This window comes from Phocoena sinus, chromosome 20 (assembly GCF_008692025.1).
Source record: "Phocoena sinus isolate mPhoSin1 chromosome 20, mPhoSin1.pri, whole genome shotgun sequence".
NCBI classification, from domain to species: Eukaryota; Metazoa; Chordata; class Mammalia; order Artiodactyla; family Phocoenidae; genus Phocoena; species Phocoena sinus.
Genome location: NC_045782.1, coordinates 38,386,238 through 38,413,808, shown reverse-complemented (window position 1 = coordinate 38,413,808; position 27,571 = coordinate 38,386,238). Strand labels below are relative to the sequence as shown.

General features: G+C 53.8%; 1 protein-coding gene and 1 long non-coding RNA gene across 4 annotated transcripts; one reads left to right on the top strand and one right to left on the bottom strand.

Annotated features, from left to right (window-relative positions):
- Positions 1-1,867: 1,867 nt before the first annotated feature.
- IGFBP4 (insulin like growth factor binding protein 4) lies at positions 1,868-15,782 on the bottom strand. Its single transcript, XM_032616659.1, has 4 exons — positions 15,195-15,782; positions 7,827-7,984; positions 6,927-7,061; positions 1,868-4,704 (listed from the first exon to the last, which is right to left on the bottom strand). Exons 1-4 carry the CDS (start codon positions 15,541-15,543, stop codon positions 4,570-4,572), a joined length of 777 nt encoding a protein of 258 aa, XP_032472550.1. The 5' UTR covers positions 15,544-15,782; the 3' UTR covers positions 1,868-4,569.
- On the top strand, positions 12,864-27,571 carry LOC116745696. Of its 3 annotated transcripts, none has more exons than XR_004347525.1 (8): positions 12,864-13,115; positions 15,995-16,286; positions 16,430-17,481; positions 17,581-17,659; positions 19,152-19,218; positions 21,522-21,616; positions 26,634-26,962; positions 27,541-27,571. It is a non-coding gene; the product is annotated as an uncharacterized LOC116745696 (long non-coding RNA). The 3 variants fall into 3 exon arrangements; XR_004347524.1 differs by lacking the exon at positions 19,152-19,218 and adding an exon at positions 14,467-14,629; XR_004347523.1 differs by lacking the exon at positions 19,152-19,218.

The window sequence follows — 27,571 nt, the reverse complement described above, 5'->3', positions numbered from 1 at the left end:
TTGTCATGCCCTGAATTAAGTGATTCCAACAAGGGTTTAATTTCAGTTTAATGGCTCTGTTTTTATGTGTAATTAAATACCACTGCATGGCAAAAATATGTTGTTTGCACTTTAGAGACTGTGTAAGGGTCCAGGAAGCCAATCCCACCGGGTTTCCACTCCCAGGCTCCACCAGCCCCTCCCCTTGCCTGGCTGGAATTGTCCAGGTCACGGAGAAGGGGGTTGGGGACCTGGGGAAGGGAAGGGGACAGAGGGGAGAGGTGGTCCTGGTGGTGCCTGCTCACTCATTAGGGTATGTTTCTAATTATCTACAGCACCCCCACTTCTACTCCCTGAACCCAAGCCTCCCCAACCTCTGGGGCCTCAGACATAGAGGGGACAGGTTACTCTACAGTTAGGATCTAATTAGGCACCACGCTGGCTGGCGCGGTGTCTGCTCCCCTGCGCATGCGCGTGTGTGTGCCCCGAGGTCCGTTCCATTGCCCCTCCTCCACTCATTGCTCCCGTTAACTCCCTCCTCCCCCTTGAATATACTTCCTCCTCATTGACCCTCTCCCCAGACTCACAAAGCGCCCCCTTCCTCCCCTCTTCCCTAGGACAGCCCAGCATCTCAGCTGCCAGTGCCTCCCAGCTTCATCCAACCACATCATCTTGACTTTCTCTTTCGAGGTCAGAGGTGATATTGCCATAGGGGTCTGGAATGCAGGGGGAGTTTCTCTGACTGGGAATATTTCAGGGTCATTTACCACACAGCCAGATCCCCCCAGAAAGGGGGACCCCTGAGCAGGAGCCCCAAGTCCTGCATGCCTCATAACATTCCTGGAGTAACTTAGTGGTGGAATCTGGCCCAGAGGGCAGAGGGGTTAGAACAAGCAGCCTTTTCCTGGAAGGGGTTGAAGGAATGGCTGTGTCTGCAACCTCAGGTCCCCGATAGGAGAAGGGGCCAGGAGGCTTGGCCAGCTCTCCAGAGACTCCCTCACCTGAATCCAGTACTGGAATCAATCCAAGTCTCCATTTTTTTCTCTCTACTCCCACCTGGCCTTCTTGACAATGGAAAACCCAGCCCCCACCCCTCAGCCAGACATCAGGTCTTGATCTCCACTGGGGAGCCAGGAGATGGAAACCGAATGAATGCCTGATGCCAGTGAGCACCAACGGGCTAGGGGGTCCCCATCCCCCTGCTCCAAACCACAGTGGGAGGAATGACATTTCTTAGGGAGGCAGGACAGACCACTCAAGGACTTTGGTTTAAAGTTATTCTAGGGGACTTCCCTGGTGGTCCAGTGATTAAGACTTCGCCTTCCAATGCGGGGGGGCGGGGGGGGGGGGCGGGTTTAATCCCTGCTTGGGGAGCTAGAATCCCGCATGCCTCAGGGCCAAAAAACCAAAGCATAAAACAGAAGCAATATTGTAACAAACTCAATAAAGACTTTAAATAATGGTCCACATCAAAAAAAACTGTAAAAATCTAATAAATTAAAGTTATTCTAGGTATGGTGGCCCCACCAGGACACAAGAGTTTGGTCCTTGCCTCCTCCTCCCTTCCACCTCTGCCAAGAGGCTGATGCCCCTGTGGCAACTAGAGTGACCGTTCAAGCGTATCTGGAAGCCACGGGAGGGCTTAGGTACAAACTAGACCAGCAATTCCTCTCTGGAGCCCGGTTCTCCCCACTGTGACACTACCCAGGGCAGTTCACTTCCTCTGGCCTGGCAGTGGTAGAGGGTGTCCACATTGACACGGAGTTGCTTTTATTTTGGCCCTGTCACATGGCCAAAATAAAAATGTGGCATCTTAGTTCCCCGACCAGGGATCGAACCCGCAACCCCTGCCACGGAAGCGCAGAGCCTTAACCACTGGACCACCAGGGAAGTCCCCAGAGTTGCTTTTATTTCCTTCTTTTTTGACAACTAGGACCTGGCTCCCAGATGGTGCGGGCAAGCACCAGGGGTGGGGGGCGTTCTGTGGGATGTGGGATTCCCACTCCCAAAGTGCACATCCTCTGTTCTCTTGTGCTAGACAGCTCCCTACAAGCCCTGCACTGAGGACACCTAATGAGTGGAGGAGGGAAGTACATACATACACTGTGAATTTCACTCCCTCTCTCTTCACATCACACCCATTCATACTCAGATTCATACAGCCCACCCAGACACACCACACAAATGTGCGTCACATCTACACACACCCAGCCGAGGTACACACGCCCTGTAAAAGCCCACACTCTCACTCACATTTCAGGTGTCACTTCACTATATGTACACACATGCGCGCACACACGCATTATAAATACACACCTATCACAAAGGCACATCCCAGGCCACACATGCAGCTACTTCCCAAGCAGACCCAGGTTTTTTTTGGAGGCGCATGAAAAGTAAAGGACCTCTTACCACCCATTCCAAGGATACAAGAATAAAGCATTAGGAAGGGAGGCTGGAGACAAAGGGGAATTTAAAGAGATGCCTTAGGGAAAGAGATACTCTCCCTACATTTGGCTTAGGGACCTAAAACTTCATCTTCAGCCTACACTCAACCTCCTCTCCCAGCATGCCTTGGCCTCGGCCCCAGAAGGAGGGGGCTCTATGAAGAGCAGGCCCCCTAGCTGAAGGAGCGTCACTTTGTTCTTTATCTCCTGCTGCTGGCAGCAGCCTGTGGTGCCTCAGGAAGACTAGATGGCTGTGGGATGCCGCCACAGAGGCAGAGTTAGAGAGATGAGGATTGCGGCCCCAGGCTCAAGATTCAGACGGCACAGGTGCCAGTGCGTCAGGGGCCAGTGCAATCGAGAAGCCTGGGAGTGCCTCAAGAGATCACACACACACACGCACACACGCACACGCGCACACACACACGCACGCGCGCGCACACAGCACAAAGGTGGGAGGTAAGGAGCATTGGGAGATGACCAGGAATCCAGTGGTACCACGTGGGCACACATTCTGGGTCTGGCACTGAGAGCCCACAGCCTGGCGAGTCCAGGACAGCAAGATCAAAGATACCCCCACTCCCAACCCCTCAGAATGAAATCTCAGCCCCAACCCCCAGTCAGGAATCTAGGCAGTCAGAGCTGTGGAATGTGTTGGAGAGCTTACCCCCTTTCCCTAGCTTCAGGGCAGTACCTCCCCTCACTAGATCGATAAATCAAATCCAGACACAAACCCAGTCTGCCTGATGCCCTAGGAAATGCCCCCGCTTCACACACCAGCTGATCCCAGAAATGGCTCTGGCCCAGCAGGGCTGGCCCAGCTTGCTCCCTCCCTTCAGAAGCCATTACTGGCCCACCAGGAGTCTGAACACAGACAGCACAGACTCTGGGGACAGAGAGGCTCCCCAAGAAGAAGCTGCAAGGAAGAGGAGGGTGAATTGGCTGACCCTTTGCAGTCCTTTTACCATGTAAGACAGTTCTCCCCACCCCTGGTGCATCCCTGTCTCTTAATTGTAAATAAATCAACCAAACACCATTGTCTACGGTTTTTTTGGTTTTGTTCTGTTTTGTTAAAAAAAAAAAAAAAAAAAAAAAAAAAAAAAAAAGACAAGACATCATGGCCAACTGGTAGGTTCCTAAGTCTCTTTCCATCCAGTCAAGCCAGAAAATGCCCAGTGGGTAGGGAAATATCGGGGAGGAAGGTCCAGGGAAGGAGGTGTGGGGAGGGAGGCAGAGCCACAGTGAGCCACTGAAGGATGGAGTCATCCTGGTGACTTCCTGGCTGTGACCACAAATGGGGGAGGAAGCAGGACCCCAGGTAAGTCCCTCACCTCCCAGCATGTGGTTTCCTTTCTCCATCAGGCACATGCAGTCCAGCTGTGCATTCTTTCCTCCTCCCCAGTCACTGCTCAGAGATGGGCCCCACCTCCCCAGCCCTCTGTCCTGCAGGCCTTCCGCTGACCTCTTCCCTCCCCCAAAGCAGGGTCTCAGTTGCCAGGCAACAAAGCTAAGGTGGGCTTGTCCCTGCAGGTCCTTCCCCCTGGAGGGACCTGGGGAGGAAGTAAAGGGGAGCCTGGCAGCCTTTAGCTTTGGAATTGGGTCTCAGTCGGTCTCCTAACCACTGAGTCATCTGCTACCCCACACTTTCCCTATGGCCTCCACCCTCTGACTAGTTTGAGGGGAGGGACAACCGTCAAGGTACATGTCTATTTTCCTCCCCTCATTATGGGACTGGGACTTTCCTTCTCCTACAGACCTGTGCTCACCTTACAGGAGGTGGCCTCACACGTCTAAATCAGAGGGAGTCAAAATAAGAGCCCGCAGGGCTGAACACTAGAGCTGACATGTAGTATGTGGTCAAGAAGTGTTTATAGATGGCTGAAGGGCTGAATGAATCCAGGATCAATTTGGAAACATACCAGGGCTCTCTCAGGCTATCTAAGCCCAAAGGACACCCCTAGGCTTCGGCTCACCCCAAGGGCACACCCATGCTCATAAGCACACACGCACACACACAAACACACCCCAAGGGAAACTTCTGGGCCAGAAGCAGGGCCAGGACTCAGACCCAGGCTCCAGGTCAGCTCTGCAGCCTCCAGGGGAGGGGGCAGCAGGGGGCAGTGAGCCCCCCGCCCGCTGACAGGCCTCACTCGCGGAAGCTGTCAGCCAACTGATGGCAGTCCAGCTCCCCCTTCGGCTCCAGGCCCCCCGGAAGCTTCACTCCCGTCTTCCGGTCCACACACCAGCACTTGCCGCGCTGCCCATCCAGGGCCGGGTGGCACTGCCAAGACAAGGGTGCGAGAGGTCAGATCTCAGGCAGCTGGCCCCGGTCCCAGCCCAGCCCCCAAGTCAGACAGTGGCTCCAAGATGGACTCTTGAGGGCACAGGCTTTCTTGAACATGGGTCCTCTGAGCTCACTGGAGTAAAGTTGGCCAAGAAGGAAAGGTCCAGACAGTTTTGGTGCAGAAGTTCCCAAAGCCAGGGTCCTGAGGAAGTTCTGTAGCCTCTACCTGGAGGGGAGACTGGATCCATGGAGCTGAAAGGTGCAGCTGGATTTGAAAGGCTAGGGTTCAGGTTGGAGAAGTCTTTAATTTGTGTTCTGATCGTGTTTTAGTTTGGGTTCTGATTGTGTCGGGACTCTAAGAATAGGATTATGGTTAAGACCACATTGAAGTTAGCGTAGGATCAGCGTGAGGGTTGCAGTTGAACTGGGAATTATGACTCAGACTTGAGTGGGGTGAGGCTTAGAGCCCAGGTCAGAAATGGAATTGGGATAGAGACAGAGGTCAAGGTCAGAACAATGAAAGCAGCTGGGCTAAGTTTGGGTCGGGGTTAGACGGGGGAAGAGGAAAAGTAGGGGGTAAAGGTGTATTTCAGAGTCAGGGTTAGAGTTGGAGTGAAGGTTGTCTCAAGGGTCAGAATTGGCCTGAAGATAAAGGGTCAAGTGTCAGAATTTTCAGTGGGATAAAAACCGGGGGGAAGGAAACACATAAACGTGTATAATACAAAGAGTGAACCCTAACGTAAGCTATGGACTTTAGTTAATAACTAATGATCAATTTTAGTTCCCCAGCTGTAACAAATGTACCACACTCATGTTAATAGGAGAGGCTGGGGGTGGGAAAGTAGATGGGAACTCCGTACTTCCTGCTCGGTTTTTCTGTAAACTTAAAACTGCTCTAAAAAATAAAGTCTATTGATTTTTTTAACGGGGGCGGGGGGACAGTTTTTAAAAATTGGAACAAGGGGGAATTCCCTGGAGGTCCAGTGGTTAGGACTCTGCTTTCACTGCCGGAGGGCCCAGGTTGGGGAACTGAGATCCCACAAGCCACACGGCGTGGTCAAAAAAAAGGAAAAAGAAAAATTGGGACAAGGATAAAATTGGTATTGGGATAAAGGCTGGAGGGAGGTTTGGCGTTGGTTTGGCGGGGAGACCTTTGTGGCCCTCCTCCATCGCACACCTCTTCATAACCTCCTCATGCCATCCTGGGGTGTGCAGACTCGGGGGCAGCCTTTCTCCTCCTAGCTAGGCCCCTTCTGGCTGAGTGGTGGTCCACCTTGTGGATTCATCTGTAGAGCACCGAGTGGGAGGACGTGTGTGCCTACACCCACAAGGGCTGGAGGAGATCCAGGCCACACCCAGCACGAGGCACCCCACCCAGTGTCCTGCCCAGATATGCCACCCTTCCGAGTGAGCCCGACTGAGACAGGCCAGAGATGGGGCTGGAGCAGGCCAACCTCGTTGACCATCCCAGCGTCCTGGGGGCTTGTCAGAAGAGCCCATGTTCTAAGGGCGTAAGGAGGTACAGAGGTTTCTGCATTCCTGTCTTGTCTCCTGCCTCGTCCTTCCTCTGCTGCACCCAAAGTTCCCGTCTCCAGCTGTCAGGTCTGGCTTCACCTCCAGCCTGGCTGAACCCCAGGTGGTTTGGCGGCTCAGCTTGGGGGAAGGGGCAGGCTGAGTTTCCTCCTCAACTCTGCAAGACCTAGCCCCTCCATTCCCAGATGAAACCTCAGCCATCAGGAGTTCCCTGGCAGTCCGGTGGTTAGGACTTCACGTTTTCACTGCGAGGGCCTGGGCTCGATCCCTGGCCAGGGAACTAAGATCCCACAGGCCACACGTGGAAACCTCAGACATCCAGGGACAAAGGAGAACTCACAGGAATGGAGGAAGGAGAGTGAGAGAGGGTTGGAGGCAGAGGTTGGCAGGAGTGCCAGGTCTGCATCACAGATGGTGACTACAGAGGTCATAGAAATAAGCCTGGACGGGGAGGCAGGGTAACTGGTCTACCTTTAACTCGCTCCGTGACTCTGGGCCGGCCTCTACCCCTCCCTGGGCCTCAGTCTCCTCGTCTGCAAAATGAGCTGGGGTCCAGAGGCTGGGGGAGGGTTTGGGGAGGGTCCAAGGGGTTAGGTTTGGGTTGAGGAGCTCCCCCCTTCCTGAGACCTCCATCCTGGACATCCTGGAGCTGAGGCCGGGCCAAGTCGGCGGAGATGGAGACCCACCTGCTTGGGGTGGAAGTTGCCGTTGCGGTCGCAGTTGGGAATGGGGATGATGTAGAGGTCCTCGTGGGTGCGGCTCTGCGAGGCGGCCAGCCGCTCCAGGGCCCGGTGCAGCTCACTCTGGCAGGAGCCCTGGGGCTGGAGGAGGGGGGAGGATGAAACTGCTCAGCAGAAGGGAGAGAGGCAGGAGGACCGGGGCTGGGGGTCAAATCAGGACTGAGGGCTCTGAAAGGAGGGTTAAGGCCTGGAAGCTGAGCAGGGCCCAACGAGGTAAAAGGAGGAGCTCGGGCTCAGGGGACGCTGGCGGGCGGAACAGAGGGACATTGAAGAGAGGACCTTGAGCCAAAGGGCTTCTAAAAAGGAGGGCTATGATGTGAAGGGAACTTGTGGGGAAAGGAAATCTATGGTGAAGGACAGGAAGGGGATGATTTCTAAACAGGAGTGACGGATGAAATCATATAATTAACAACTTGTAAGACCCAGGCATGGATCCGTCAGAAACACCCATCAGAAAGGACATTAGCCAGACCCTGGAGCAGGGTCCCAAGGCTCCCTGCTATGGCCAGCATGAACCCTTTAACTCCTGAGAAGCTCTGGGGTGGGGAATCCCTGGGAAGGGCCGAGAAACATCAGGAGGCTTGGGGCCACTGCTGTTCACCAACCAGTACGGAAGTGTCTCAGTGTTTAACAATAGCTTCAGCTATCCCAGTGTCTAGAACTGGTGAGCAGGAAAGGAATTTCAAGAAGACGAGTGAGGACTTTCTGGGTCCTGATGATGCATACTAGGTGCACCTTGCACACAGCAGACATCTAAAGAATGTTTGCTGAATGGACACTGTCCAGATCTGGTGATGGTGGTGGTGTGTGTGCCTATGACGTGCGCATTTGGTCAGAGATCCTCACCACAGGCCGGGCTTCCTCCCGAGGGACCCCGATGACCTTCATCTTGCCCCCACTGGTGCTCCGGTCTCGAATTTTGGCGAAGTGCTTCTGCAGGCACCTGCGGTCATGGGCGCTGCAGGGGCTGAAGCTGTTATTGGGGTGATCACCCTCGTCCTTGTCTGCAATCAGGCCAAGATGGGGAAAGGTCAGCGATGGGAAAGGACAAGGCGGCACAGCAACCCAGCCTCCCACCTGCTTTCTCCTTCTTAGGGATTCTCCAGCCTGGCGCTGGGGAAGAGCAGGGGCTCTGGGGGGGGTGCGAAGAAATGAAAGCAGCACCCCGGTTTCTTCCACACTCCCCAGGAGAATATTCCTCTTGAAGTCCTTGATTCGTCCCTCACTCCACCCAGTCCAGCCCTCAGATGAGTCACCAGCTGCAGCTGCCCAGACAGCAGGAGGGTCCCCTGGGCCCTGCAGGGAGGTCTCAGGCAGGCAGGGGGCCCCACACCGAATCTCATCCCCCTTGCATTCAGCTCTTCCTACCATCCCCCTCTCGGTCTGCTCTTTCTTCCTCTCTCCTTTCCTACTCTTTTCAGCATCTCGCTGAGCCAGCCAGGGGATCCCCAGGGCTGTCGGCTCTGCTGACCCTCTTCCAAACGGCCAGAATCAAAGTTTCCATGAGTGATGAGAAATCTGGCCCAAAAACTCTCTCCATTGGCTGCACAGGAGAAGTGGGAGTCGGTGTGTATGCCTGCACGTGTGTGTGTGTGTGTGTGTGCGTGTGTCTGAGACGCTGTGTGGCTCCAGGACCAAGAGAACACCCTCACACATCCCTTCAGCCCCCACCCCCACCCCAAAGTCTCCCATCCTTACATTTCAGACCCCATCCAAAGTGCGTATCTGTTGCCCAGAGCCAGGGGACTGGGGACGCGGAGATGGGGGTGGTGAGGCTGAACCGCCACGCTTTCCCTGGGCTCTCCTAAAGGCTCTATCCGAACTCCAGAAAGACCCCATCCAGAAGTCCCAGAATTGTAACCGCTGCTCCTCCCGCCGGGCGGCCAAAACCAGAACACAGGGCTGAGCTGGACAAAGAGATCGCAAGGTCCCTCTGCAGATCAGAGCCACCTCTGAAATGCTTGGGTTTGGCAACTTGCTGCCGGCCTGAGTGCAGAGCCCCTGCCAGCATTCCAGATGTTGGCAGCAGGACAGAAGGTTACATCTGGTTTGCATCAGGATTTTTTTTTCCTGAGGAGTTAGCAGGTTCCTCCATGCATGGCAGCAGTCCCAGAGCTGCCTCTGGGTTAAATGGTATTTTTCTGCAGAGCCAAGGTTAGTTGGGGGGTTAGTTCTCTTTTTATTCTCCTAGTTCTGGGGGTCCAGGGGGAAGCACGTGGATAAAGGGAAACCAGGCAAGGAGGAATCTAGACCCCCAGAAAGTCTTTGTCAAGATTCCACACCAAAGGTTATGTATAAAATTCAGTCACCGAGGATGGGAAGAGGTTTTGTCACTGATGCAGGGCTGGCTTAGAAAAAAGCAACAGAGGGAAGGAATAAATGAAGCAGATAGATATAATCCCTCCTTCTGCCTATTTAACATCCCAAGAAGGACAGTCTGGAGGGGACTTCTGTCCCAAAAGATCAAGTTCCCGAAGGTCAACCAAGGAGAAGCCACTACAGCAAGATTTCCCGGCTGGTGTGGGCAGCAAAAGAAGGGGCAGATCAATTTCAGAAGACCAGGATTGTGCAAAGGGGGCCATAGGAAGATAGATCCCAAGCCCCCAGGCAGGAACCAGAGAGAAGACCTGAGATCCAAGCTCTTCCCTGAAGACCTTCCCAAGGAAGCTTCTGGCTAAGAAGGCCCAGGCTGGCCAGTGACCACCCCCCGCCATCACCGCATCCGCCTTGCCCAAAGCCACAAGACTAGTGGATGGGGTCACAGCACTGCAGGTGTGTAGGCTGGAGCTGGGGATTGGAGAGAAAGGAAATAGAAGACCTAAAAGAATTGATAGATTTGTCTTGGAACCACAGAAGCGGAGTGAGCTTAGAACAAAGGGGCCACCATTCTACCTGGAAAGGCTCTAAGGATCCCAGGGGCTCATTTGACAAAACCCACGACACTACCTTGAGGGCCCCCTTCAACCGGAAAGGTTTTGTTGTTCTTCCTTCGAGTTTGCTTTCTTTTCATGATCATAAAGGAAAGCACGGCTGTGCACAGTGACACTTGTCCCTCTTGGTAAGTGGCCAGATGTTCTTAGGTTCCCTAGGAAGAGTTTTCTAATGCACGGGGCTGCCTCAGGAGATAGAGTTCTGCCCTGGAGGTGTGGCACGTCAGGGTGGCAGAGGTCTCAAGGACCCGGAGAGATATGCCGTAGAAATTCGACTACTTTCCAACATTGTGTTTCTATGAGTCAAGTTCACAAAAACACTCGGGGGAGGGATTTTTTTTTTTTAACATCTTTATTGGAGTATAACTGCTTTACAATGGTGTGTTAGTTTCTGCTCTATAACAAAGTGAATCAGCTATACATAAACATATATCCCCATATCTCCTCCCTCTTGCCTCTCCCTCTCACCCTCCCTATCCCACCCCTCTAGGTGGACACAAAGCACCGAGCTGATCTCCCTGTGCTACACGGGGGATTATTAAAGGATATTTGGAATGATCATCCCTTAATTTAGGAAGTGCCATGAAGGAAGACAACCGGGTCCACTCACTGAACCCCGGGGACGCGTAGGGCATAGGGCGAGCTTGGAAACATAGCTCATGTTCTTGTATCAGGAGGGCTCCCGTCACATGGGACATTATCAGCAGGCAGCCTGCCCGGCCTCCCCCACCTTGGTTTCCCCACCAGCTTGTGTCTCAGCTTAGAGTAGAACACGGCAGGCAGGGAGAGTGGCTCCGTACTGCCTCTCTCAGGGGCAGGGGTACGCAGACTATGTCCCCATCTGCCAGCTCAGACACAGACAGGCTGGGACTCAAGGATCACAACCATACACAAACAATCACGTGTCCAGACACACACTGGTCCACGCGTGCACACCCACATGCACCCAGGCGCCCTGACCCTGCCCTGGCCACAGCACAGTGACTGTACCCCGGCTGTTGACTTTCCACTTAATCTGTAACTTCTTTTTGCCCAGTCTTGTTTAACTGGCAGGCTGAGACCCCACCCCAGGATCCACCCTAGGCACTAGGCTTGGGAGGGTGAGGGTCATAGCCCTGAGTCTCTAAAAAAAACGTTCACCTCCCCATCTCTAAAACTGGTTAAATTCTTGCTACTTCCCTGCTCATGCAGGGGGTCCATCCTTCCCGTGCTGCTCACCCAGGTGGCGCCCTCTGGAAAAATCGCAATCCTGGTGGGTTCCCCTCTGCGCGGGAGCCGAGTCAAACCTGCCCGCCCCCCACCAAAGGTCGGACCTCCCGACATCTGAAAGGCTTGTTTGGGAGGCGGGGCTTCCAAGGTAGGCCAGGTCACCTCCCCTTGCCCCGCTGGAGCTAGGCCAACGACATCCAGCCACAGGGGAAACCTTGGTCTTTGCTCCAGCCACAGAGGAAGGGCAGGGACCCAGAGAAAGAAGACGTTTCACAGCTTTGCCACCAACGGCTGCAAAGTTCATGGTCAAAGCTAGAATATTTTCTCTTCCTTGCTGCCTGATTTCATCCGCATGATTTCCCTTCAACTCCAGCCCCCACTCCCCTCAAGACGCCCAGGGTGAGGCTGTGAGGTAGGTGGGCCCAGCCAACCAGACACGATCTGGAGGGTCACCCACCTGCCCTACAACAAAGGCCTTTTCCTCCTTCCCCTGCACTCTGGCTGGAGAAGCCAAGACCACCCATGCTGGGTACCAGGCTTCTCTTTGAGGTCTGGCTCAAGGGGTGTCCCCCTCACCCTTGTGCCATGCTGCTGGCCTCAGACTAAAGAGTCAGAGAGGGACAGCTGGCCCTTCCACCCTACCCCCTCCACTCCTCTGCATGTCCCCCCAGCTTTGCTCACTTGCCCTACTGTCCCCCAAAGCCCCAGCATCAGGGGAGAAGTTAAGCTTCAACTTAAATCCATTCGGCTTCCTCTTCATCACCATCATCATCACTGCTCCAGTATTGAACTCTTCCTCCACGCCAGATGCCCCAGCCCTGCAAGATAGGTCCCACTGTCCCCCCTTTTTAGAGATGAGGAAAAGCAGCAGTCTGGCTAGAGGAAAGGAGAAGAACTTATCTCTGCAGCTCCTATGTCTTTAAATGGAAAGACTCCTGATACCCGAGGCACCAATAATTCGGGCTTTGCCAAAACTAAAGAAAAAATGTTAAGCAGCCATGCTCCCCCTTCCCCCGCCTCCCCCAAGGCACAGAATTTCTGGGAAGGCCCTGTTCCCATGACATGACTGGATTCCCAGTACTGAAGTAGGGGGGACAATATTTGCTGTGTTGACTAAAAATTAACCCAGGCTGCATGTTCCCTAACCCTGTCCCAGAGGGACCCAGAGCACAGTTTAGGATCTCCCCAGTCCAAACGCTAATCTTCCCACTGTCCACTCCCCCAGATTCCACAAGTCGAGGGTCAGTACACTGAATCAGGATTGTGGACTTCTGACACACGAGTCCCACCCCGCCCCCACCTCTGGCGGCCTGAGCTGTGTTAATCCACAACCTTTTCTGGCTTGGAAAGCTGGGACAGGGGGTCACGGCAGAGGGCACAGGGGAGGGTGTTAGCCAGGAGAGGGATGGGGGAGACCTGCCCCAGGAGCAAAGAGTGGGCCTCTGGACCATAGCAGGCCAAGGGAGGGGGCACGCTGAGTAACTGCTCTCCCCAGTCTCCTGCTGAAGCTCAGCCCCAAGAGGAAAAGGCATGAAGAAGAGCGTGATTGACCTCTCTGCCCAACTATTCCCCAGGCAAGAAGGTCCTTGGGCTTCCCTTGTGGCGCATTGGTTGAGAGTCCACCTGCCGATGCAGGGAACACGGGTTCGTGCCCCGGTCCGGGAGGATCCCACATGCCGCGGAGCGGCTTGGCCCGTGAGCCACGGCCGCTGAGCCTGCGCGTCCAGAGCCTGTGCTCCACAACAGGAGAGGCTGTGGCGGTGAGAGGCCCGCGTACAGCAAAAAAAAAAAAGAAGGCCCAAGCTTTGGGACGCAGGAGGGACAGTAGCCTATCGACAGTGGAAGGCTCAGGAGGACAGCCGGGAGAGGGGCCGAGCCCTGGCCGCCTGGTCTCACCAGACACCCTGCAGGGCTACTGCACAACTCTAGGAGGCGCCTTTCACGCGGTGCAGTGTGGCCCGGGCCGTGGCAGGGGTACTTCTGAGATGACTGGGAGGTAAGAGGGCATGGACACAGCTTGCTGAGTAGGTACCTAGTTTCCCCAGGGCCCCCCAGACCTCCCCTTCCCCTCTCCCCATATCTGCCTGCACTGCAAGGGTGGAGGCCAAGGCAAGGAGACCTTGGGCCCTGTAATCCAAAAGGGGCCTAAAGCTGCCTTTCGAGGCTGGTGTACACGATGTTCACAGGACACGCACAAACTGTTCACACCATGCCTCCCCAGCTCCTAGGGGAACAGTTCCTTCCACTTCAGGACGGGGTGTTCCTACCCAGCCAGGGAAGAAGGGGTTCCCAAGACCCACTGAGGGCTCTTCTGTCCCACGTTCAAGTTGGTGAGAGAGGAAGAGCTCACCAGCCATCCCAATCTGGTGCCAGATACCCGCTGGCCGGTGGAGGGTGGAGATACGAAGCAAACGGAACCCGTTATACCCGGGGAGCCCAAGGGCTCAGCCCTCACTCCCAGTCTGGTCCTGTACCAGTACCCCTCCTCTCCCACTAGCACTGGCATCTCTGCCCCAGGATCAGTGACTTACACCCTCAGAAACCCCCTACCCCGGCTTCCCAGATGTGCTGGGTGTCAGGCTGGCATTTCTCCTAGAATGTTTTCTGCTGACCTATCTCTCGCTGCCCAGGGGCAGGAAGGGCAGAGAGGCCCGAGGCCCAGACCCCTGGGGTCCACCTCCTTCCTGTTTTCCCTGCATCCTGCTCTCCTCTGACTAACAAGCTGCAGAGCATTGAGGAAGTGGAGCGGTCTGGGACCCAGGGCAGGAAGCTTGGGGCCGGAGTCCCAGCATCCGGACTGCAACAATGGAAGCTTCAAGCACCAGGAAAAGAGACAGAAACAGACAGAGGCACAGGGAGAGCAAAACAGAGTCGGAGAGGGAACAAGAAACAGAGGCAGAGGTAGAGAAAGGCAGACAGAGAGATTCTGAAAGCAACAGAGAAAGACAGGAACAAAGACAGAAAGAGAAACGGTGACAGAGTCAAGAGAATGAGCAACGGAAAGAGACTGAGATGAAAGTGAGCAAAGCAGGGCAACAAAAACAGGAAAAGCAATAGAATAAAGAGAAAGAAACTGATAACGGGCAGGAGATCCTGAGGCAAGGAGAAGCTGAGAATGCTGTTTGTGAAACTAGAAGCTGAGAGATGCAGCAGGAAAGAACAAAAGAATAAAGAGAAAGAAGGAGAGAGACAGAAAGACTATAAGGGAGAAACTGAAAGTCTCCCTGAGAAATAGAGAAAGTGTAAGAATGGGTTTAGGGCCAGAGACCTTCTAAACCTCTCTCTCCCTTTCTCTCTCCCCGCCGCCCCCCGCCCATCCCTCCGCTCTCTACTGCCTGTCCCGCTAGGTTTCTGCAGCTCTGGGCTGGGAGCCAAGACTTGCTTCTCTTCTGCCACCTCAAATGGCACCTGCCAGGAGAAAGGAGCAGGGTGCCTGTGTACCAGGGCAGGAGGAGGTGCCCAGGCCTGGCAGAGAGACCCCTGTCTTCCCAATACCTCTCGAAAAGCTAGGTGAGCCGGCCTGGGGCTTTGAGGAAGGGCCACTCTGATGTCCCTCACCACCAAAGCCACTCTAATTTACATGTCCCACTCCACCCCACCTCAATGTCAAAAGCTCGAGCCCTGGCTTCGCAGACCCCTGGGGCCTCCACTTGTGTCCAGGGTGAGGGGAGGTCCCTGGATCAGGAACAGAAAGCCTCCACTGCCACCAACCCCATCCTCCAGGTATATGGCCCTAGACTGCTCACTTGCAGGCTGTGGGCTGGGCCAGGTCACTTAATTTTCCACTCTTGCCCCAGCAGCCAGGACTACCATTGAGAGCTCTCTTCCCAAATAGGCACCCTTGAGATGGAGAGATGGGACAGAGTCCTCTTTGATGGTGGCAACAGGCTGCTAGGGACTTGATAGCAGTTTCCTTGGCTGACCCTGTCCCGTGCCAGTCGGGCCCTGCCACATACCTGCCTTCTGCTCAGCTCACAGGGGATTTTCAAGAGCCTTTCAGGCCAACCCGAATGGGGAAGGGGCTTCTGGGAGGGGAGGACCCCAGGGAGGGCGTGCAAGGGCTGGGGCACCTTACCAGAGGGCTGCAGGCTTTCCTGGATAGCCTCGATCTCTGCCAGTTCCATACACACGCCTTGCCCGTGCACCAGCGTGTGCAGGGGCTTCTCCACGCCCCGTGGCGGGTAGCAGCGCAGGCCGGAGCCGCAGCGGGGGGTGTACACCCCGCAGGGCATCCCCTTGCCCAGGGCGCAAGTGGCGCAACAGCCGCAGCCCGGCTCTCGCACCAGCTCCTCGCAGCCCACGGGGGGGCGGCAGCGCGCCAGCTTCTCCTCGGAGCAGGGCGGGCAGTGGATGGCTTCGTCGCCCAGGCTCGGCCCGGGCCCGGCGGCCAGCAGCAGCGCGGCCACGAGGCACAGGGGCAGCATGACCGGGCGAGGACGGGGCACGGGCGGACAGCGGGGGACACAGAGGCAGCTCCCGGCGCGCCTGGAGGACCCGACCCGGAGGGCGCGGGGACACGGGGCGGCTCCGCTGGCGGACAAGGACGAAGCCGAGGAAGTTAGCAAGCGGGCCGGAGGGGAGCGAGCCTGGCGCTGCGCCGCATCCTCGGCCCGGCCCAGGCGGCTGGCTGTAGGGGGGCAGGGGGCTGAGCTGCTGCCCGGGACCGGCTCCCCCGGACTTTATACCGGCCCCTGGCCACACCCCCAGCGCCTTCCCGGGGGGGGGGGGCAGGGGGGAGGGGGCAGGGGGGAGGGGAGGGGGGCCCAGGGAGAGAGGAGGAGGAGAGGCGGCGGTTAGGGGGAGGGGGCGCTGTCCTAAGACGTCGCTGCTGCCGCCGCCGCCGCTACTACATCTGAAAGTGCTTTTCTGCCGCAGGAGAAGGCGGCGCAGTTTGCAAGCCACGGCAGGCGCCGAGAGCGCTTCTGAACCGGAGCCCGGGAGGGCAGCGAAGGGCGAGCGAAAGCGAAGGGGCGGCTCCGTGGCCCCCTCCCCCGACCTGGGAGGATTCTCCCCGGACTCCACTGAGATGGCCCCGCAGTCCCCCCGCACTGAGAGCGCGGCGACCTCCTAGCCCGGACTCCCAGCTCCGGGGATTCAGTCTCCCTGGCCAGAGTCCTTCCCACCCCACTCCAGTGCTTCCAGTCCCAGCCGCTGGAGACCAAGTCTGGTGAGGAGGGGAAAGGGGTCCCAGAAGGGCCTAATGGCCCTAAGAGGTTGATAGGCTCTCTCCCCACTTGCCCCTTCCAACCTGCCCCTGCCCCCAATCTCCCCAGGGTTCATTTGGGCCCCTGTCCCCTCTGCCTTACACAGGATGGCATCAACAGAACTCGCACCGGGAGAGGGAGGTGCCGAGACGCTTGCTCCTTCCTGGATGTTTGCTTCTACTGCCCAGACCCACTCCCAGAGGGACATCAGCTGAGGAGATTGCCACTTTCAAGTGCACATTGAGCATTGCACAACTCCAGGGGGCACCATTTCTCCGGTAGTCATCGTAGACTTGTATAGCTGTTGTGACTGCTTTCCAGCAGATGGCACTCAAGCGTTTTGAGAAAGGGATGCCTTTTTCTAATGCACCCGGCAGTGCTATTGGGCTAGTGTCAGGGGTGGCTAGGCCCTCTGTGAGATCCTGTTGGTGCCTGTATCCCCTACCCTTTGCCTCAGTCTTGCTGGGATTAGGAGGGGTTCTAGAGTAGCATGTGGAGAAGGGACTCCTCTCCTAGGTGGTCTCCCAGGTCCCCCCAGGGTTTACCCATCCTCCCCCACAAAACTTTCTGCTATCCTGGAGCTGATTTCAGGGTAACGGCGCCTGTCCAGGCATACCTGGTGACCTACTGTGGATTTGTTTGGCTTGGCCTAGAAAGCTGCAGGGCGGCCAAGCTGAAGTGCAGATCAGAGACCCTCTTCATGCTTCCTCTCCCAGGGCAGGGGTTTTTTCAATCTCACAGGGATTGGGCCCTCTCCTACTTTCTGCAAGTACAGACTGTCCAGGTGAGAGGAGGAAGAGGGGCTAGAAGCTGGACCTGCAGGGGCAGAACCAAAAGTTGCAAACTGACGGCACCTACTGGCAACCATAAAGACTGCAGGAGGGCTGGGGAGTTATGGCCGAAGACAAGATTCTGGGATTCTCTCCGCGCCGTCTCATGGACTACTGGGGTCTCTTCTGCCCCATCTGCCTTGGAGAAGGGTAAAGAGAACCAGGATCCTCAAGTCCCTGGGGGAAGCCTGGCCTGTCTCTGATTCAGAAAACTGCCCCCAGCCCCCTCCCCGTCCTTCACCATCAATGGACCCAGTTCTGCCACAAACTTATTGTGTGAACTTGGACACCACCCCTTGGAGCTCGAATGTCCCTAACTGCAATGGAGGTAGGTCATCTCCACCTAGCCTAGCTTTTGAAGCTCTTGTGAGAATAAAATGGGACCAGGAAGAATAGTTCTGATCCCAATGCCAGACTTGTCTTCTAGAGACCGCAGACCTGGGAGGCATAAAGGTACTGGGACATGGAGGAAGGAGGGCAGGACTGGCGAAGAAGCATGAATGCAGGTGAGTGTAGGCAATCTGGACAGATTTCCAGGTGAGACAGATGCCCACACTCCTACCCCAGCAGCCCCCCCAATCCAATCCATCCTCGGGCTCACCCCCATCACCATCTAGGGTAATTCCTGGGAGGCAGGAAAATGAACACGAGGAGGCCTCCCCACCATTCATGCAACCCACCTTTACTGAGCACCTGTTGTGTGCAGGCTTTGTGCTACATCCAGGGGATCCAGACACAGCCGAGACCGCTGTCCGCCCTCAGGGAGCTTACTGCCTAGTGAGGGGAGACAGACATATGAATAAAATAAGTGCAGGTGCCCTGGGGGTGTTTATAGGGGGCAGGGTGGGCCAGAGGCACAAATGGTCAGTTCGACATCCAGAGCGTGGAAAGACTTCATGGAGGAGGTCACCCTTGAGCCAACAACGGTCTTCAATGCTAGAGGAACAAACACAGGTAGTATCGGGCTAACCTGGATTCTATCCCAGTTTTGCCACCAAGGTCACCGGGGAACCTGAAACAAGTTACTGTCTGAGCTTCACTGAGCTTCACTTTTTTTTTCTTTTTTTTTTTTTTAACATCTTTATTGGAGTATAATTGCTTTACAATGGTGTGTTAGTTTCTGCTTTATAACAAAGTGAATCAGCTAGCTATACGTATACATATATCCCCATATCTCCTCCCTGTGGCATCTCCCTCCCACCCTCCCTATCCCACCTCTCTAGGTGGTCACAAAGCACCGAGCTGATCTCCCCGTGCTACACGGCTGCTTCCCACTAGCTATCTATCTTACATTTGGTAGTATATATAAGTCCATGTCACTGTCTCACTTCGTCCCAGCTTACCCTTCCCCCTCCCTGTGTCCTCAAGTCCATTCTCTACGTCTGCGTCTTTATTCCTGTCCTTACCTGGAAAATGGTAAGAAAGAAAAACGGGTTGGGAGGGAAGAGAGAGAAAGAAACAGTGGCCCGTGCAGTACCCAGCAAACAGTAGGCACCAAATGTTTCCTCCCTCCTGTCCCTCCCTGGTGGAAACTAACTTCTCCACGTGGCTGGAGATCCCTCGGTGGCAGGATCTGTGTGTCCCCCACCAGACCAGAAGTTCCCAGTGGACTGGGTTTAGTATCTCCTCCTCCTCTGGCCTGCTGGTGCCTGCGAGAGGCTGTATATAAAGGGCATGGGATTTGGAGTCCCTGGACCTGGGTTCAAGTAGCAGCACAGCCACTTAAGAGCTTTGTTACACTAGAAACTAACATAACATTGTAAATTAACTACTTCAATTTTTTTAAAAAAGAGTTTTGGACACACACTTAATGTCTTGAAGGGTCATTTTCATCCTCTGTTAAAAGAGAGAGAGAGAGAGAATAATTGGGCTTGCCCCACAGGACGATTCCAAGAAAAAGTGAGATAATGGAAGAGAAAGGGCTTTGGAACCCGAGGAATGAGAAGCAGATGCTGCGTATTGGTTTTCTCCACCTGACTGCTGTCTATTTGACGACAGGGAGCCCCCCAGAGGCAGAAACCTGGTTCTCCTTCTCCGTGGTCTTCCCCAGCCCAGGGCTCTACGGGTAAAAGAAACTCTTCCTTCCCCTCAGCATCCCTGTCTGTCCCTCACCTCCTGGACACCCAGGGGGGCCAGGAAGACGCTCCTAATGGAGGGGTGAAAAGCCTTGCTCCCTTCAGCCTCTTCCACCCCACACCCTCACTGGCTTGTTGCTTAGAAAGAGTCTCACTAGCTCCCTTGTTAGGTCAGTATCGAATGTCTACTGGGCTCCAGCTGGGCTTCTTAGATAATCAATAAGAAAAAGAGCTCTATTCCCAAGGGAAAGACACAGTCCTGTCCTCAGGGAAACCCCCGATCTGATGGGCTTGCCCCAGGGAGCATCTCATAGGATGGAGTAGGCAAAATGTACATAATAACGAAGATTAACATTTAATGAGCGTGGACCTTACACTGGACACGTTCTAAGTGCTTCACTATGTCCCCTTCACAACAACCTCATGTAGTTAGTCACTATCATTATCCCCTTTTTCAGATAGGGAAAGTGAGGCACAGAGAGGTATGTAACTCACTCAAGGTCACACAACAAGTAAGTGGAAGATCAGGGATGTGAACCCAGGCAGCCTGGCTCCAGGGTCTGTATGATTAACCCTTAGGCTTTACTGCCTTCCAAAACAGCTGGTCGGAAGCATTGTAAACAAATGCCAAGAGCAAAAGACTGTGGTGCAGTGTGCAAGCTGATCAGAGCAGAGGGGACACTGACGTGGGACGGGGCCCCAGGCCTCCCCATAACTTTGGCTTCCCAGCCCCTGTCTGGCTGCCCTGGACTGTCCACTGTGCCCACACCAAATAGGGAGCTCAGCTTCCCTCCATGTTGGCTGATGTCCAAGCCCCCGATACAACATCCTTCGTAGTCGCCCCAGGTGTGGGCTGAGCAATGGTACCTCAGTATGGCTGCCTCCTTGCCCACCAGTGCCCCACACTTGGCGAGACCAGATCAGGAGAGCAAGGATCTCCACAAAGACTCCACAGCACAGAGGGAGGTCTGGTCCAGAGGACAGAGCCTGAGTCCTTCCCACAGGTCATGCAGCTCCAGAAGTGAACACCCAGGCAGGGGAGAGAGTGGGGAAAGGAGAGCCCATCTGCCGTTGGGCTGGCCGGGATCCAGTTTCATATCTCCAGTCCATCCTGCTCTGCTGCTTGCAAGCTTCGTGGCCACTTGCCCTTCCTCGGCTTCAGTTTTACCATCTGTAAAATGGGGGGAGGGGAACTCACTGAATTGTGAAGTCCTTTCCAGCTGGAGCAGTCTAGGAATCTAGAACCTCTGGAGTTCTTTTACATGGTCCTAGGCCCAGTGTTGGCATGGCTTCCAACCCTCCAGAATTTGCACTGTTTCCAGGCTTACTGGCACTGGCAAAATCTCTGTCTCATTGCTCAAAGCCTGCACCACAGATGAGCCAAGTGAATGATGCTGGGCTCTTTGAGAGCTCTGTCACCACCCAGAGAGGTGATAAGGCTCACCCAAAGGCACACAGCGAGTAAGTAATCCAGCCAAGACTTAAGCGAGATACAGTTACTGCCTGCTGCAGACTTAGCCACCTGTGCCATGCTACCCCTGCTGCCAGAGCATCGCCAGCAAGCCATGGGTTCAAGACTCAGGGAAGGTGGAGATGGGGGCAGTGGGTGGGGGAGAAAAAGCAGATGCTACCTGGGCGAATCTATTCAGAAGACACTTGCAAAAGTAGAGACACAGAGGCAACTCCGGGCCAAGAGAGACAGATGTTAGGATGGGAAAATCATCCTCCCTGCTTCCCCTGACACCTGTTAAGAGCAAGGTGTCTGCTTGCCAGGTGCCTCTTGGCCTGATAGCTCAGAAGCTCAGAATCAGAGCAGACCCCGAGTCCTTTCCGCACACTCCCTGGAAGACTCCAAGCCCTGCCTCTTACTCCCCTGGCCCTGGAGAAAGAGTGCTACCTACCCCTTAGAAAATCCCAAAGAGACTCTACCAAGGGACTGCTGACCCCACAGAATCGCCCCCAAAAGAGCTCTAGGATTAGAGACCCCACAGAGGAGTCCTCAGATTCAGTAAAACCCAAGAGACAGGGCCTGGGTTCCAGAGAGATCCCAACACTCACACACACAGGGGCCCTATTCCCCAGCTGCATGCGTCGCCCTCTCCCCACCAGCACTAGGAGTTCACAAATAGCCCCAGTCGCACCTTCTGCTTAGTCCCAGACCTCTCTTCTGGCCCCATCACCCCACGTCCAGAGCCAAGAGCTCTGGTCCCTCACATCAGGCTTGGTGTCTCACCCTTTCTTTCCTCCCCACCCCTGCCCACTTCACCCCAGCCTTCCTCTTCTCCCCACCCAGGAGAACATCCTGGTCAGAGGAGCTTCCCAAGCTTGGTAACCAACATCCCAACACCACCGGGGAAACGTGAGGAAGACACACACCCCCCAGGACAAGTGAGTAGACTGCAAGAAAGGAAGGGGGAAAGGAGTAACTATGACCTCCATTCCCTCATCTGCAAAATAGGGGTGATAACCATACCAGCCTCGTAAGGTTGTTACAAGACGCTGTACAGACTGCTTCCTTCTGGTTATACCTCATTTAATAAATACATATGGAGGGCTTCCCTGGTAGCGCAGTGGTTGGGAGTCCGCCTGCCGATGCAGGGGACGCGGGTTCGTGACCCTGTCCGGGAAGATCCCACATGGCGTGAAGCGGCTAGGCCTGTGAGCCATGGCCGCTGAGCCTGCGCGTCCGGAGCCTGTGCTCCGCAACGGGAGAGGCTACAATAGCAAGAGGCCCGCGTACCGCAAAAAAAAAATAAAATAAATAAATACATACGGAAAAACATAATGGAATACTACTACATATCCTCCACCAGACTTGGTAACGATTTTAAATATTGACAGTACCAGAATGTGGAGTAAGGGGATTCTCGTACAATGCTGGCAAGAAAACAAACTTGTACAACCACTTGGAAGCAACCAACAATCCCACCCCGAGAATACACCCAATATAAAAGTCTGTGTGTGTTTATTTGTGTGTATTCCAAAACACACGTATAAGAGTATTCATAGCGGCATTATTCAGCCAAACATTGGAATCAATAGTAAAATAGGTAAATCTATAATTGAATAAACTATCGCTACATCCAACAACATAGATGAATCACACATTAAACAGATTAATACTGTATGATTCTCTTATTCAAAAGCAGGCAAAGCTAATCTGTGGTTTTAGAAATCAGGTTACTTTTGGGGAGAAGGGTGGGAATAATCACTGGAAGGGGTCTTATGGGGTACAGGTAATGTTCGTTATTTAGTTACATGGTGTATTAACTGTGTAAATGTTCACTGAGCTAAACGTTTCTTGTTTCTGCACTTTCCTGTATGTTACACTTTAATGTTTTTGAGAAAAACCTTTTTTGTTTATTTTTTTAAAGAGCCCTAGCTCTCAAGTCATCCCGCCTGGACTGGATTTCTGGCAGTAGATTTAGAATAAGTTAGCACATCTCTCTGTGCCTGGGTGCCCTCATCTTTCATATTAATCACCCGTCGTGTTATATAGGGCGGCTCTAGTGATTACATGAATGAATCCGCGTAAAATGCTTACAATGATGCCTGCCCCTTATTAAGTGTCCAATGAGTGTTAGTTATTAGCCATGACCAGCCAGGCTAGTGAGGTGAAGAGCCTGAAACCAAAGCGCCGGCACTGAATTCTGGATTTGCCGTTTCCTAGCCCTGTGACTTCAGCCAAATGACATCCTCCCTCTTTTATCCTTAAACGCTCTCTGTTGTAAAAGAGGAATAACACCAGCCCAGCCTGATAGAGAGCTGTGCGAGAACCTACAGAGACTATCTATGTAAAGCAGTCAGCGCAGTGCCCGGCACAGATACATATTAGCCATGATGGTGATTGATCACCATGGTAACCCTATAAACCCATTTTATAGATGGGGCTCCAGGTAGTCAAAAGACTGGATTAAGGTCTCATGGAACTAAACGTGATTTAAATCCTTTTGGGGGATGATAGAGCTCCACCTGGCACCCCCGCCACATCCCCTCTTTCACATAACTCCCATCCTCTTCTCTCCTAAAGCCTGTATTCCTCCCACTCTCACCCCTCAGCCCTCACTGTTCCCAGAGGCTTGATATTTGGAGCCAGTAATCCTCAATACCTGTGCAGTCTATTCCTCACCCCTACCCAGTCACGATGATCTAAAGAGCAGCAGAAGCTGGTCCCAAAGCCAGGGGAAAACCAGACAGCCCATAATGGAGACGAGCTTTGCCCTCAGGTTGGGGTGCACAAGCTATAGGTCAGAGAGCTCTCGCAGTCAGAGCTAGGGGTTCGAATCCCAGCTGTGCCCTGATTAACCGTGCACTGTGGGCTTGTCTCTTCACTATGATGGTCCTCAGTTTCCTCATCTGTAAAATGAGGATGCCAGTCCCTACTTCACTCTGTAGGGCTATCAGGAGTATCAAATGAGGCTATCCATATAAGTGAAAGGACATATATCCCAGAACACAGGTTACAAATTAGTAGCTCGATGTTTTGTCAAATCACACTGACATTCAGCCTCTACTCAGGCTCCCCCCACCAGCAAACAAACAAGCAAGTATGCATTAGGAGAGGGAGGGAAGGGCCTGGAGCCCAAAGAGGTGAGATGGCCAGAGAGACAGATGGATGCGGGTAGAGGTACACAGCACCACACCCCAGCCTACTCCTCCCTTTCAGGGTCCCACCCTGATGCCCCCTGCAATTCTAACACCTAGTCTGATGTGTGGGTTTTCCAACACCATCAAGACATTCTACAACACTAGCTTGGTGTCCTACAATTTAACTCAATTCTCACTGTCTACCTGGAGATGGCATCAGATCCCACAGGTTAAGGGCTCAGTCCAACAATACCACCCCCCCTTACCTTCAGATGCCAATCACAAGCTCAGGTTGTCACCTGGGCTTCTGACTGACCAGCTTTATATAAGAAGTTCCAATGACGCCCCGCCTTGGGTTCGATTAATTTGCTGGGGCACCTCACAAAACTCAGAGAAACATTTTACTTACTAGATTACTGGTTTATTATAAAAGGATATAACTCAGGAACAGCCATATGGAAGACAGACATAGGGCAAGGTATGGGGAAAGGTGGGTGGAGCTTCTCCTACCCAGCCACTCTCTTAGCTCTCTGAGTGTTCGCTGATGCAGGAGCTCTCCAAATCCCATCCTTCTGGGTTTTTATGGAGGCTTCATTACATGGGCATGATTGATTAAATCATTGGTGATTGAACTCAATCTCCGGTACTTCTCTCCTCCAAGGTCAGGGTTGGGACCAAAATTTCTAAACCTCTGATAACTTTCTACTCCCATCGGGGCTCCTGGCTTAGCCCCATTGCCTTCCCCTACAAAAGTCCCTCACCCCAAATATATATACCCTCCCCTTCTGTGGTTCACCTCCAGCCTTCCTGCCTCTCCTTCCACATATAGGATGGAATTAGGCCTCCTGGTCCCCCTGGCTGCCAGTAGTTTCCAGAACCCCCAGGACATCAGGGATACCCTGGCCATGAAGACTCCCAGGACCACCCTGGATACCTAGGGACTGGGACTGGCGGGCTCCCAGGAACCGCAGGGTAGCCCTGGCTGTCCAAGGCTGCCAAGCCCACATGGGCTCCCATGGAGGTCAGGGACTGGTGGGGGACCCTCTGGGCAAGAGTTTCCTCCAGGCCAGACAAGTCAGCCAGGTCCACTCACCTTGGCTCCCAGTCTCCTCTATCCTGAGCCCGCCTGCAACTCCCTCAACACCCTTTTTAACTTCTTTCTGGGGACTGCTCACTTATTGCTGAGTTTTAGCCATCATTTTTCTAGTTGTCCTATTGCCATGAGTAGAATGTGAGTTACTGGACATCGGCAACTGGGCCTTTCTCTCCTCCTCTTCCCCCTGTTTCTTTACTTTCTCCCTCCGTCCTTTTCTTTAGCACCTCACCTCCATCCTTCCCTACAACCTTTCCCATAACAAATGCTGCTCACATGTAAGACACTGTGTCCGACGCATCCCTGTGTAGTCTTAGACTGGCATGTAATAGATGCTCAGGAATATCTACTGTTGGTTCACTGACCCTCTACCCTACCTCCCCTCTCTCCCACCTATCTCTCTCCCTTTGGGGATCTTACCCCAGGTCTGAAGAGCTCATCTCATCCTGTGTCCTACCCCCCTTCCCAGTACAGGGCCAAAGAGCAGAGGGAGGCTCTATGGATGCCCTAGGTTTGTCCCATAGGCTTGGAGGGGCCTCCTGGAGCCCCAGGTCCATCTGGAAATGTCATCTATGCTCAGTTGGATCTCCCTGAGAGGACAGGACAGAGGACCCCTCCTTCATGGCTGCTGTCCCCTCTTTCTCTCTTATTTCCTCTTCCTCCCTGAAGCAGTGTTCTCAAATCTGCCTTTCAGATCTCACCATCCGCTGTTAGAGATTAATTGGCTTTGAGGAGGCAGTGTATGTAGTAGAACATCAATAGTCTGGGAATTGTGTGATCTTAGACATCTCACTTCTCATATGTCAGTGAAGCCTGTGAAAGTATTTTTTCCCCTCAGAATAAATGATTCCAGATGCTCCCTTCATCCTCTCTTCTCTCATTTGTTTGCTCAAAATTTGTCCTTTGCAATACCCTGCCGTTCCCCTCATTCCTTCATCTGCTCCACCTCTTTCTGAGTGGCATCAGTGGACACCCTCCTCCCTACTGCCAGTACCCCCATCACTACCCCCCAACACACACCTTCTGTATTCAGGTAGCCCCAAGAAAAGGAGGTAGGAGGGTGTCTACAGAGACCCCGTGGGACTGCCCTGGCTCTGCTTCCAGAGGACAGACCTAACCTGAGTCCCACCTCTCTGCTGAGCGCACGTGAGGCACATGGATAGAGGAGCACCACACCTAAGCACACCCCCACCTCACCCCATCCTTAGAGGTGCCCAGGTTCGATCCCTAGTCAGGGAACTAAGATCCTGCAAGCTGAGTGGCGAGACCAAGAAAAAAAGTAATCTGGGAAGAACAGAGTAGCTGAGAGAACCGTAGGAGGAGGAGGGCTTGTGAATGAGATTGCTGGGCCTGCTGACTCTTTATCCACTTTCCAGTTAGGAGTAGGATTCATTCGCCCTAGTGGAGAATTCCTCGCCTTTTCACCTCATGGGGATGCAGACTTACTCAGGAAAAGTCTCTCCTGGGACACTTGCAGCTGACCCCTTCTGCCTCTTCTGGGTTTTCTTTCCTGCAGCTCCCTCACTGGGGAGAGAGTCCAGGCCCAGATGCTCCAGGACAGTCCCAGTGCCCCCAACGGCAGCCCAGCCAACATCAGTAATAGATACTGAGCTTTCCGCTGACTCCGCGGAGGATGGAGCAAACTGTTGGTACAGTGGGCCCTAGCTTCCAGTTGGGGGCGCAAGCAGAGGCATTTCCCTTCACTTTAGTGTTTGACTTTGCCAGGCCAGCCCTCCAGAGTCCTGCGCTCCTGAAACAGAGGTTTTGCTGCTGGTATGCTGCCCCCATGTGGACAATGAGAGTACTGATAGTACCGTTAGCGGAGAGCCTCCTGGGGAATAATGGGCATCGTACAAGGTGCTGAGGATTCCAAAGACGCAGGCAGTCCCTGCCTTCAGAAGTGCTTGTGGTCTGAACACGGAGCCCTGCAGGTAAACACACCACGGTCAGTGCTGCATAATAGAGAGAAATGCCCCGGATGCCAAGAAAACAGAGGAGCCAGAGTGGTTAGGAAGAGCTTCAGGGGAGGAGACTTTGGATCTAAGTCTTGAAAGGTAAGTAGAAATTCACAATCTTGAGGAAATCACCCTCCAAGCCTCAGTTTTCTCAGTTTAAAAGGTTTTTGTAAAGATCGGGGTGGGGGAATTATGTAAGGTGCTTATTATGGTATCTAGTACATAACCGGCACTCAGAAATTTACATATATCCGATTTATTCTAAGGAACTGGCTCCGATTATGGGAGTTGACAAGTCTGCAATCTGTAGGGCCGACCGGCAGGCTGGAGACTCTTGCAGGATTTCTGTGTTACAGTCTTGAGGCAGAATTCTTTCTGGGAAACCTGTTTTCTGCTCTTAAGGCCTTCAACTGATCAGATGAGGCCCACTGGAATTATAAAGGGTTAATCCTTTTACTTAAGGTCAACTGATTGTAGATGATGCTAATTACATCTACAAAATACCTTCACAGCAATATCTAGACTAGAGTTTGACCAAACACCGGATACCCTAGCCTAGCCAAGTTGACACAGAAAATTAACCATCACAGACATCATTCCAAGCAGAGGCTACTCCAGACAGGGGCTATATTACATTTCCCCACTTGATTAGGCTTTTTTTTTTTTTTTTTTGGCAGTACGCAAGCCTCTCACTGCTGTGGCCTCTCC